We start from the raw sequence: 12456 nt of genomic DNA, 5'->3' as shown, positions 1-12456 counted from the left end.
TCCAGTTTGATTTCTATTTGTAACTGTGCTATTTCACAAAAGTTCTAAACATATATACATTTTACAGACCCTGTATGTTCTACATGTTTTATCTTGCTATTAGATCCTTCAGCTCCATTCAACCTCTCCCATCTATCTCACAACATCATCCATTTTGAATTTCTATTTGCCATATATTTTTCAACTGTGCTGTGATGCTTCACAAAAACGACTTGAGCCTTTCTATTCTCATAACTTCTACAGATTGTAAATTAAAAATAAACATTTTTGCTAAAATAATTATTATATTGTTGATTGATTGAAAATGGCTTTTCAAATCACCCAGTATTGCTGTCTGCAGCGTTAGTTCTAGGCAAATGTTGCAATTCTTCAGCCATTCCTGGACCTGTGACCAAAAACGAGCTACATATGGACAATACCAAAATAAATGATCTAATGACTCTGCCTCCTCACAACAAAATCTGCAGAGCTGGGAAGATACTGTATATATTTTCAATTCTTTTCATAAATGCCTTTTGAATATGCTTATAGGCACCATAAAAATGGACATTGATTAAAATTGAATATCTTTTAAATGAGTTTGTTCACATTGCAATGTTTTGAAATGTGGGCATTTATTTTGAAGGTTTCATCATTACCATACGACAGTGACGTCATTTTTTTTCTGCTGTCAGACTAGTAGTCCAGCCAGCTAGCTACCAACTCAGCTATCTGGTGTCAGATAGTCATCACTGTCTAGTCATGGGACTAAAACCAAATTCGGCTCTAAAGGCGTCGAAGACATTGTTTGTTTTACCTTCTCTGTTTACATTTCTTTTAGTGGGTAGTCAAGGCGAGAATACTGCTATGGACAATGTTGCTACTGAGAGGAGGGCTGAGGAAAGCCATAGACAAGACAGTGCCAACCTTCTTATTTTCATAATGCTCTTAACTCTCACTATTTTAACCATTTGGCTGTTTAAACACCGTCGCTTCAGGTTTCTACACGAAACAGGACTGGCAATGATCTATGGTGAGGACCTTCGTGAACTCTGTAGCTAGCTAGCTAACGTTAGCTATATAATGCAGAATGACAACACTGAGTGAGCTACATCCTACAGTTCATGCCACATCGTTGCAAGATGGCAATGAAATAACATGCCTTGGCTTACATGCATTATGCCCATATTAACTTGTACTTGCTATTTCTTGATAAGATGTATTTGACACCCCTTTTCATCTGTATGTCTGCCTGACCTGTATCTGACTGGCCTCTATCGCTGTCCACTCCTCAGGTCTGCTGGTGGGGGTGATCCTTCGTTTTGGGGTTCATGTGCCACGAAATATGAACAATGTGACTATGAACTGCAGTGTGAATGCCAGCCCACCAACTCTTCTGGTCAACGTCAGCGGGCGCTTTTATGAGTACACACTGAAGGGTGAAGTCAGCACCGTCAAGGGGCATGACGTGCAAGATGATGAGATGCTCAGGAAGGTACAGTACTCTTTCACTCACTGTCAATTTACACACACATTACCAGCAGACTGGATGGTCCTAGACCTGGATGGTAGTCTACTCTGAAATGGTCTCCTTTCGCTGACTCCCAGTCATGACCACTGATGGCTGAAAACACTTGATAGCCATCATGTTGCTTTTTCCCGTTTCCATTTTCCAGATCAGTGGTGTAATGAATGAGGAGTAGGAAAGGGAGCTATTTAATAGTTGTGTGACAAAGTCTACAATCATTAACATGGGCTGGATGTTGTCTGATAAGCTTTGAGCTGCCTGCAGAGGAGCGATTCGGTATAGATTGTGTTTAGATTGTTACAGTATGGGTTGATTTAGTTTTCTAACCTTTCATTATTTTCTGCAAGGTGACCTTTGACCCTGAAGTATTTTTCAACATTTTGCTGCCTCCAATCATCTTCCATGCTGGCTACAGCTTGAAGCGGGTAAGATAATTCATGGCTTGAAGACTGTGTGCCGGCACCATAGAAAAGTCTTCTGTGTACTTAACTGGAATACTATTTTGTTGTCTCCCCTACACCTCCATTGTGTTTCAGCGACACTTCTTCAGGAATCTGGGGTCCATCCTTGCCTATGCTTTCATGGGGACAGTCATATCATCTTTTGTCATTGGGTGAGCCCATTTCTTTAAAACTATCAAAATGGTGTGAGCATGTGCTCACTCTGTGTGCAATAATAGTGTTTTAACATGATTTTTGAATGACTACCTCATCTTTGTACCCCACACATACAATTATCTGTAAGGTCCCTCAGTTAAGCAGTGAATTTCAAACACAAAGACCAGGGATGTTTTCAATGCCTCGCAAAGAAGGGCACGTATTGGTAGATGGGTAAAAAAGAAAAAAGCAGACATTGAATATTCCTATGAGCATGGTGTAGTTATTAATTACACTTTGGATGGTGTATCAATACACCCAGTCACTACAACGATACAGGCGTCCTTTCTAACTCCGTTGCCACTGCTAAATTAATATAGGGGAAACACAGGTTATTTTGGAGTGGTTTCAGCTTTGTCTTATAGTACAGTGGTTCCCAACCTTTTTTGGTTACTGTACCACCAACTGAATTTTGCTCTGACTAGAATACCTCTGAAGTACCCTCTCATGCATTTTGGGAACCTCTGTTGTAGCAGACGGAAGTAGACACACATTTGTGGGTGATTTGCCATCAACTAAAAGATTCACACCTGTTGAAATGATGAACTAATAACGGTCTTGGATGAAACATTATGGAGTCTTAAAGGAGGCCTGGTAAACTTTGATAAATTAATTTCTTAATTATGCTTTTAGATACACATTTCAAATATATGTCGACAATCCTTTCTACAAAGGACCTTTCTATGGATTACATTAGGCGAAATTCCCCCTAATTGTGGTCTTGTTTTGTTGTGTTTACGTGATTAATCACTCTCTTTTCTCTTACAGGCTGGTTATGTATGGCTGTGTGACATTAATGAAGGCGGTTGGGCAGTTGGGAGGGGACTTTTTCTTTACTGACTGCCTCTTTTTTGGTGCCATTGTCTCAGCCACAGACCCAGGTAATCATCCTCACCCTGACTAGCATAGCCTATACCAGGGCTATTCACCTCTTACCCTACGAGGTCCGGAGCATGATGGTTTTCTGTTCTACCAAATAAATAATTATGCCCACCTGGTGTCCCAGGTCTAAATCATTGCCTGGTTTTAAAGACATCCGCATGCTTCCCATCCAAATCAGTTCGGAACAGTTTGTGCGTATATTGTGATGACATTTTGTGAAATTTTTGGTCTTCGGCAAGGGTTTTTCCAGTTGTTCGTACGCACAACATTTTTTTTTGAGGCAAGCCAAAGTTGGTAGCCGAAGTCTATGCCCCTTCGTTTGTGATTGGTCAACAGTAGGAATTATTCAAGTGTTTGTTGTCATTTAATGAGAGACTCATTTTCATGCAAATTTTTTCACTTGAGAATTACTGCACCAGACATCTCAGTTATATGTAAAATTGCGCGACTACGATCTCCTCGGCACAAACGTCAAAATTAGTGACAGCAGTTTTTGAGTTATTTTAGATTAATTCTGACTCTTGAGGAAGTGTATACTGGCTACGGCATCTCAAGAAGGACAAACAGTACTAATGCCACTTTTTCAAATTTTTCAAGCGAATGTCTTTTTAAAGTGGTATGCGAGCACATGTTCGCCTAGCCGAATCGAAGCATGCTGAATCTTTAGAGGGGAACAATGGAAAAAAAGCAGTGGAACTGGCTTCGAGGTCTAGAGTTGAGTTTGAGGGGCCTATTCTGTACACAGTGCTACAATATGCTTTAGTTGTAAACTCCATTGAACAGTCTTATTAACTACTTTAGCATTTGTGTTAGCGATTTTAAGCGTTCGGATTAGCCTACATTGCAATCATGGATATGAGTATGTATGTGACGTTCCTGCTGTTGCTCCCACAGTGACAGTACTTGCCATATTCAACGAGCTGAAGGTGGATGTGGACCTGTACGCCCTGATGTTTGGAGAGAGTGTACTCAATGACGCTGTGGCCATAGTTCTATCTTCGTAAGTCTCCGTCCTTTTCAACATCACATTGAGCACCTCTCCTCATCTTCTTGTCTATGTTGTCCAATCCTGTCACTTTCATTGGTGTTTGGAGATGTGTTGACTTTGTGCAGACACTAACCGCACCCCCTCACATTTTACTGGCCACCTGTATACAGAGTTCTTCTGCATTACGAAAAGCAGAGCAGGCAGGCCCGGCATGGCCATGGAGAGACCACACCATTGGTAGAGGAACAGGGGATCCCCCCTAGGTGGGCTATGGTTATAGTCTGCCTCACCCAGCTTTACTATACCACACACCCCTGCTACTTTAGGTTACTGTAGGCTCAGCAAATTACCAGCTAATGAAAACAGGTCCTTGAGTAAGGCCTAAGTGGTTACAACAATGGACTGTTCTTATGTTGTGACCCCTACTGAAGACCTGCTCAGCACCACAGATGGCATTGTTTTTGGTACCTTCTGTACTTATTGATAGTAAATACCAGGTTTAAAAGTGGGCGTTGTGGAAAACATCATTCCTCTTGAAAGGGAGTATGTGCTGGTGATTTGCTGTTCAGGTAGAACGGGTATAGCCTACTTGTTGGTTGATGACCTTTTTTCAGTGTGTGTAATTCTCTTTTAAGTTTCTCTATATTGCTCTTGTTTGCTGTGCAGGTTATTCACTGTTGTGGTCATTAAGAGTGTGTGGAACCCAACTGCAGTCCCTGTAGGGTTTACAATCAGCATCTTTCTTAATTAACATCTAGATTAGCCATTTAATTAGCCTATGCCAAGTCAGACCTTTTAATCAATCTGTTCTCACACCATTCAATGATCAAGAGACCTGTGTGGAGTGGAGTTGGGTTCCTATAGGTTGGGATTTGTTTGTCAAATTATAATTTCCCCCTCAGTTTTGGAAGGAGAGGCTCTTATAACTGTGTTGTAGGCATAGCTGCTAGCTATGTAGACATGGTAAGCACCTCCCCAGACTTTTGTGCTGTAAATACAAAAGTTGTGGGTTGTTCCACGAAATGAGTCCCTTTTGGGTAGTGTGACTTGGTTGAGAGAAAATAAACATTTTAGTAAGTGCCAAATAAAGTAACAGGGTTGACGATTTCATCTTCCATTGTCCATAAATCCCCTTGTTACAGGGGAATGGAAGCTTGTGTGCTACAGGAGAGGCAATGGAATGGAAGCTTTACAAAAAAAATGACATTGCTAAAAAAAATGTCTTGCCTGACTATCTATGGGTAACACTGTTGACGTGTTATGCTCGACTCACTCAGTTTTCACGACAAAACACTAGAAAATGGCCAAAAAGATTATAACCAGCTCACCTGCTTTTACACTATGATTTGACTATTATTTCAATGTTTCACCACATCAAAACGAGAGTTCTATTTCAAATAATCGCTGAGTCACTCAGTATGGGTAACGCCTTCAATGGGCGTGATCATTAAGGAACTCCTATCACACAACGTCTGTCATAGACAGACTGGAGCGACAGCCAATAGGGGGGACCCCGCACCTTTAAGGCGCTGTCGCTCCCTCATCTCACTTCAGTTCTTCCTTATGAGGTCGTAATACTTCTTCATAATGTCCTTAGCATCGACTTTGGACTACTGCTTTCCTGCTAAACTGTTCATAGGCGAACCCGTGAGGATTCACTGCCGAGCGTAGGAATTCAGCTACTTTTTGGGGGGATCATTCCCTTTCTTTGCTCTGTTCCAGAGGCTCTCTGCTTCTACAGGACAAGGGGAAAAAGCCCTTTCCACTATACAGGTGTATTTGGCTGCCATCTCTGCCTGCCGTATGAAGGGCGCACGTCGCCTACGCCCAGTACCCAAACAGCTAGTCCCACCCTGGGAACTTTCTGTTGTAGTTTAGGTACTTTTACAGTCACCCTTGGGAGCCTCTGCAAAGCGAGGACATTTCCTTAGTCATTACATCCACAAAGTGGGTGAGTGAGCCGCACGCTCTGTCAATTTCACCACTCGTGCCTGTACCTTGCCCTGGGATTATCCAAGGTTACTTCAACCTAAACCCTTTTTTTGTGCCTACCGCTGTTTTTCCCCATGAAGGAACAGGGATTCCACTGCTTGTGTCTTGCACTTGTTTTGCGCTTCTACATGGACAGGAAGAGAGACCAGCTTATCACATTAAATCAATAATTTCATGAAATGACTTTGTCAAAGCAACAAAATAACTAGGGCTTTACGATGATGGTGGAAACTTGGAGAAATGTTTAGGTTAAGTGGGCTAAAATCTTCCTAGAAGTCAGAGGAGGCACAGAGAGACATGTCAAAATGCAGAATTTTGGCACTTTAGCTAGTCTTTATTCAGATTTATTGGAAATTCCATATATTAAAGGGCACTTCATTTAATATAAAATGCAGACTTCAATATTGGTGCACAATTTCTACTTAAAATATAAAAGGGACACAAAAGGGACTTATTTTGTGGAATGACCAATGTACAGATGTTGCAGAGATACTGTATCTTACTGATGTCTTCACATTTTCTCTTTCATTTTCCCTTTTGCATTGTAAACATGTGCATTGTTAGTAGTAGAGCCTCCTAATGCTTACACCTGTCTCTGGCTCCATGTGTCTGCACTGGTTACAGCTCCATAGGTGCCTATCAGCCAGCCGGGGACAACAGCCACACATTCGACGCAACAGCCATGATCAAGTCTTTTGGTGTGTTCCTTGGGGTCTTCAGTGGATCCCTTGCCCTTGGTGTGGCCACCGGAGTCATGACTGCACTGATATCCTTTTGTGTGCCAGAGGATGGCATTCATTCAAAAGAAAAGCCTGTGAATTTTCTACATTTACATTTAAGTCATTTAGCAGACGCTCTTATCCAGAGCGACTTACAAATTGGTGAATTCACCTTCTGACATCCAGATTGCGTGCCAATAGTGAACTGCATCCTATTCTGTCCTAAATTGCTAATATATGCATATTATTGTTACTATTGGATGGAAAACACTCTGAAGTTTATTATTAAATTAAACTGATTTAATTATGTCTGTGAGTATAACAGAACTCATATGGCAGGCAATCTTCCAAACAGGAAGTGAAATTCTGAATGTGGGTCAAATTTGACATCATCGCCCCCTCCCTTCCAAATAAGATATGGCTTCTAGACTCAAATAATTGAAAGTCTGCTAATCTGCTTTATCTAAGGCAATTTGCTGTTTTTTTAAAGGCATTACAGCTTCTATTCTCCAGGAGTAACGCATTTGCTGTGTTATCGTATTATCTCATCCTTGAATGTTGCAATGTTTCTGTGATGGATTGAAGTTCTCGATCTGTTCCTTGACCTGTCGCTCGTCACGTCACCAAGTTCACTAAGCTGCGTGATTTCCCCCTGCTGGAGACGGCCCTCTTCTTCCTCATGTCCTGGAGCACTTTCCTGCTGGCCGAGGCCTGTGAAATGACTGGTAACTAATGCAGTGTTTACACACACACACACACACACACACACACGTACGTACACACACACAGACACGACACACACACAGACACAGACACACACACACACACACACGGTTTCAAGCTTACATAGGTGAGTCCCCATCACATGCTGATCTGTGAACTTTCTCGTGCAGGTGTGGTGGCCGTGTTGTTCTGTGGGATGACCCAGGCTCACTACACTTTCAACAACCTTTCTCCTGACTCCCAGGACAGGACCAAACAGGTACGGGAACACATACCGGTCTATTTGCCTTAAACCATGTTGTAGGTTTTTGTTAGACAATGCCTGGCCTAACATTTGAATGTACATTTACGCTATTAAATTGTTATTTTGGTTGATATTGTTTTTGTCTCTCGTCCCAAAGCTATTTGAGCTCCTGAACTTTCTGGCGGAGAATTTCATATTTTCCTATATGGGCCTGACACTGTTCTCCTTCCAGTCCCATGTGTTCAACCCCTTGTTCATCATTGGAGCATTTGTATCCTAAAAAAACACACAGAGCGAGAGGCAAAAAATAAATAATTATACACCCAATGTAATATCTTTAATTATAACTGCATGTAGTTTTTCCCATCCAGAAGCCACTTTCCTTAACTGCTGTCCCCTACCAGATTGCGGTATTCCTTGGCAGGGCAGCCAACATCTACCCCCTCTCTTTCTTGCTCAATTTGGGCCGTAAAAACAAAATTGGATCTAACTTCCAACATGTTATGATGTTTGCAGGTAGGAGTCTGTCTGTAGTTGTCCTGTTCTAGAAGGACTTGGATGATTGACGTCTGTAGATCATGTTTGCGGTGTAATTTTCTCTCATTTCAATGTCTTCTCTGATATCTGTTGATCAGGCCTTCGGGGGGCTATGACCTTTGCCCTCTCCATCCGGGACACGGCCACGTACGCCCGGCAGATGATGTTCTCCACCACCCTCCTGATCGTCTTCTTCACTGTGTGGGTGTGTGGAGGCGGCACCACCCCGATGCTCTCCTTCATGAGTATACGGTGAGTCTCACCTAGATGTCACATCTTTCACCACTAGTTTGATCATTATGCCTCGATTCGATAGATGGATGTATACCTCTACTGTATGTTCTTCTTACACATTCTCATCCTTGTGTTTGTGCTAGTGTGGGAGTGGACTCGGACCAAGACAGCTCAGTAAGTAACCAACGATCTGATTGTCCATGATTCTGAGATTTGCTTCTAAAGGACAGCAGAAATCTGTTTACAGGGTAGCGTTGTGTGGACAAAAGAATAGGAAAAGTGCACAATTGGAGATTGTGGTTGTACCGTTATGGTATTACAAAAGTCACATGCTCACTTTTATGTCTTTGAGCAGGTGACTGTTTCGGATGGAACGCAACATAGGAACACCAAACACGAGAGTGCCTGGCCTTTCAGAATATGGTACAATTTCGACAATACGTATCCTTTATCTGCTACATGTCACACCTAAAGCCTTTAGAATATGGCTGTGAGTTATTAGATGAAGCCATGACAATCCAGTCTTCAACTTGAACCAACCATTGAAGAAACACTGTTCAGTGGTGATTATCTGCGGTATATTGGCCATATACCACACCCCTTCAGGCCTTATTGCTTAATTATACACTAGAGGCCACTCTTTGAATTTCCTTTGAAAAGTGAAGGCAAGTCAGTTCATGTGATACACATTCCTCAATGAAAATATGACAAGGCACTAAATGCCTTTTATAGAGGTTATTCCTTCATTAATGGTGATTGGGTTCAGACTACTATAAATAAGCAATAAGGCCCGAGAGGTAGTGGTATATGGCCAATATACCACGGCTAAGGGCTGTTCTAATGCACGATGCAACACGGACTGCCTTAATACAGCCCTTAGCCGTGGTATATTGGCCATAATATCACAAACCCCCGAGGTGCCTTATTCCTATTACAAACTAGTTACCAACGTAATTAGAACAGTAAAAATACATTTTTTTGTTATACCTGTGATATACGGTCTGATATACCACGTCTGTCAGCCAATCAGCATTCAGAGCTCAAACCACCCAGTTTGTAACAGCGTTTAGAGTCCCCTGAGGATTAGATCCCTTGACTGCAGCCTTCCCCAGCTACCTGAAACCCCTGTTGACTCACAGTGGCCCACCCCTCACTGCCACCCTGCCTGCCTGCTGTGGCCCCTTGGCTCGCTGTCTCACCAGCACTCAGGCATATGAGGTGAGTACACGCACGCACGCACGCACGTACGTACCTATGTACGTAGTGGTTCATGATTCCTTTTCTCTCTAGAATGAAGGGCACCAGCAGAATGATGATTCTGACGAACTGGTCCTGAACGACGGCAATGCAACCATGTATGGTGATGTCACAGTGAGCACCGACGCATCGGGCACCTTCACCACCAACCATAAACCCCTGTCTGCCTCCACCATGGGCATAACTTCAGAGGAGGCCCTGGACCAGGAGCTGGCGTTTGGGGAGCATGAACTGGTCATCAGGGGAACACGTCTGGTCCTGCCCATGGACGACCCCCCTGAACCCACTGTGACCCTGCCACCTCCCCCCACCTCCCCCCCGCCTTTCTCAGATCCCTTCTCTGATCCCTTTTCAGATCCCTTCTCCGATCCCAGACGCAACAGACTCTAGAGGCCAAGGGCTCCCCTTTTCTGTCTAGCCATCCCTTGGTCTTGAACAACCCCTGCTTTGAAAAGCAAAATTGGTTGTGTTTTATGTGGTGGTCTTTACCCATGTCTGCCTCTTTCTCCTCTGCCCATTCATGTATTTGTATATTTTAAAAAGTACATCCTATATTTATTTTTATTTATTTACACTGTATTTATATGTTGATGTCTTCATTGTTGCCCTTACCCCACAGGGAGTCGTCGGGGGTTTCAAGAGCCATGCTTCCTTTCTTTTTCAAAACATGGAAACATAAATATGAATTTCAGTGGTGATTTTTATGTCATGGGAGTAGTTTAGGGTGAACTTTAGTTGCTAGTAAGTTGTGAATAATAAGTTTCACTCAGTTCTCCTACCTGATTGCTACTGGCTGATGTAAGGGTCATTATTTAAGTCAGAGGCATCTGTATTGGGGGCTCCAGGATGCTGAACTGTTTTAAACAAGTGCCTAATTATATATATTTTTTTCAATTTATGCAGATTTGTACATATTCATTAATAATTTACAGTAAATCATTTGGATTATTCTAACTTGGAACTCAGCTCAGTGTTATACCAAGACCCTAATGAATACAATGCAATATTGTACTATGAACCTTTTTCTGTAAATTGTAATATTCATTAGTTGTAGTTGATTGATATACATTTGCAAATTAAGCCTGGTGGAAATGATTAAGATATGGTCATTACTTTAAATGAAATATTGACATTTTCATAAGCAGATTTCGAAGTCTGGAGATTCCTGTCACCTCCACTCTTGCTCTGTGAACGACAAGGCCCTTAACTATAAGCAGATGCCTTGATACTGAATCTAACGACCTGAGCAGAAAGCTGTGGCAAAGGGTTTGGTACAATACTGTACAGAGCTGCTTTCTATGGACTCGGTCCAGGCTGAATGTGTGTATGGGCTCTAAGACAGCGAGCTGGAACTGTCACTCTCTGAGCTCCTGCTATGCAGGATTAGTTTTTGTTTGCAAAGAATTATACCTGCCGAATCCTTTCTTTCTCAGTCAGGTGGGCAGCAACTATGAACAGATTTTTGCGCTTTATTACATATAATTTGTTTGCATTGTGATCTTTATTTAGATTGAGCCACTTGAGCTTATGTTGAAAGACCTGACTAGAATGCAACCCTACCACCGACAGTAGCTAGAGTAACCACATGTTATGGAAGCAATGGTTCAGATAGTCTAAACTCTAACTGGAACTAATCTAGTCTGTAAATGGGATTGTAGTTCAGCTCAGATATTTAGCATAGTAACTTAAAGCTCAGTTGTTAAAGTAGCAGAAAATTCAACCTGAAAAGGTGAGGCAGCCTTTACTTGTTCCAACAGTATTTGGATGTATGATATTGATGTTGCTATATTTTGTGAATAGTTTGTTTTTGTTAATGAAATGTGAATTCTACAAAATACAGTTAATTTGGATGTGGGGAGAGAAAAAGTTATGAAAAGTCTCAATGTACAGTAGCCTAAATACTAAATATGTGAATCTAATATGAATGAAAATAAATTATTCTATTAGGCTACAAAATTATTTTGGGATGTTTTTTTTTCCTGTTTCAAGTACCAAATCCATGTAACTTTTGTATTTATTTACAAGTATGTTATATGTGTAACGTGTTGTATTTCACAAACACTTCCTTTCAGTACACAACGTATAAAGAGTAGATCAATCAATATTTCACCCCAATAAGTGGTTAATCGTTCATTCAACCTTTTCCTGAAGACTTGGCTAATAATATTCTGTGGAAATACATTACAGTTGGGTTGATTGGAAGGCAGTCGTATCCTGTCCCCCCCCCGATATCCTGCCTCCGGATGAGTGGTTTGCTTCTGTAGGGTACATTTCCTATAATAGGCTTTATCCTGTTCAGAAGAAAAGAGGCGATTGTGCAGATCAGGAAGTGCGTGCGCGTGTCCCACGACTTTCTTTGAACTTGGTTTAAACTTTGAAGTTGCATGGACAGATCCGAATCTTGTGTCAGAATGAATTAATACAAGGACATTCAATATGATTTGTATAGCTATTGGTGCGGTATGTTTTTAGAGTATCCTAAATTGTAAACACGAATGTACAGTAAAGTCATTCGATATAATACAGTTGAAATCGGATGTTTACATACACCTTAGCCAACTACATTTAAACCCAGTTTTTCACCATTCCTGACATTTAATCATAGTAAAAATTCCCTGTTTTTGGTCAGTTAGGATCACCACTTTATTTTAAGAATGTGAAATATCAGAATAATAGTAGAGAGAAGGATTTATTTCAGCTTTTATTTCTTTCATCAC

The 12456-nt window shown here is 41.5% G+C and overlaps 1 protein-coding gene across 2 annotated transcripts; it reads left to right on the top strand.

Moving 5' to 3' along the window:
• Positions 1-679: 679 nt before the first annotated feature.
• On the top strand, positions 680-11841 carry slc9a6b (solute carrier family 9 member 6b). 2 transcript variants are annotated; one of them, XM_064971549.1, is made up of 16 exons: positions 680-1012; positions 1275-1474; positions 1855-1932; positions 2044-2120; positions 2932-3044; positions 3940-4045; positions 6650-6791; positions 7364-7469; positions 7638-7726; positions 7869-7982; positions 8116-8227; positions 8347-8500; positions 8626-8656; positions 8838-8923; positions 9595-9700; positions 9773-11841. In XM_064971549.1, the coding sequence occupies exons 1-16, from the start codon at positions 742-744 to the stop codon at positions 10127-10129; spliced, it is 2142 nt and encodes a 713-aa protein (XP_064827621.1). In that variant the 5' UTR covers positions 680-741; the 3' UTR covers positions 10130-11841. The 2 variants fall into 2 exon arrangements, with proteins under 2 accessions (XP_064827621.1, XP_064827620.1); XM_064971548.1 differs by having other exon boundaries at positions 8835-8923.
• Positions 11842-12456: the final 615 nt, after the last annotated feature.

Source organism: Oncorhynchus masou, chromosome 8, assembly GCF_036934945.1.
Source record: "Oncorhynchus masou masou isolate Uvic2021 chromosome 8, UVic_Omas_1.1, whole genome shotgun sequence".
Classification (NCBI taxonomy): Eukaryota; Metazoa; Chordata; class Actinopteri; order Salmoniformes; family Salmonidae; genus Oncorhynchus; species Oncorhynchus masou.
The sequence above is the reverse complement of the archived record's forward strand: the minus strand, read 5'-3'. Positions and strand labels throughout refer to the sequence as shown.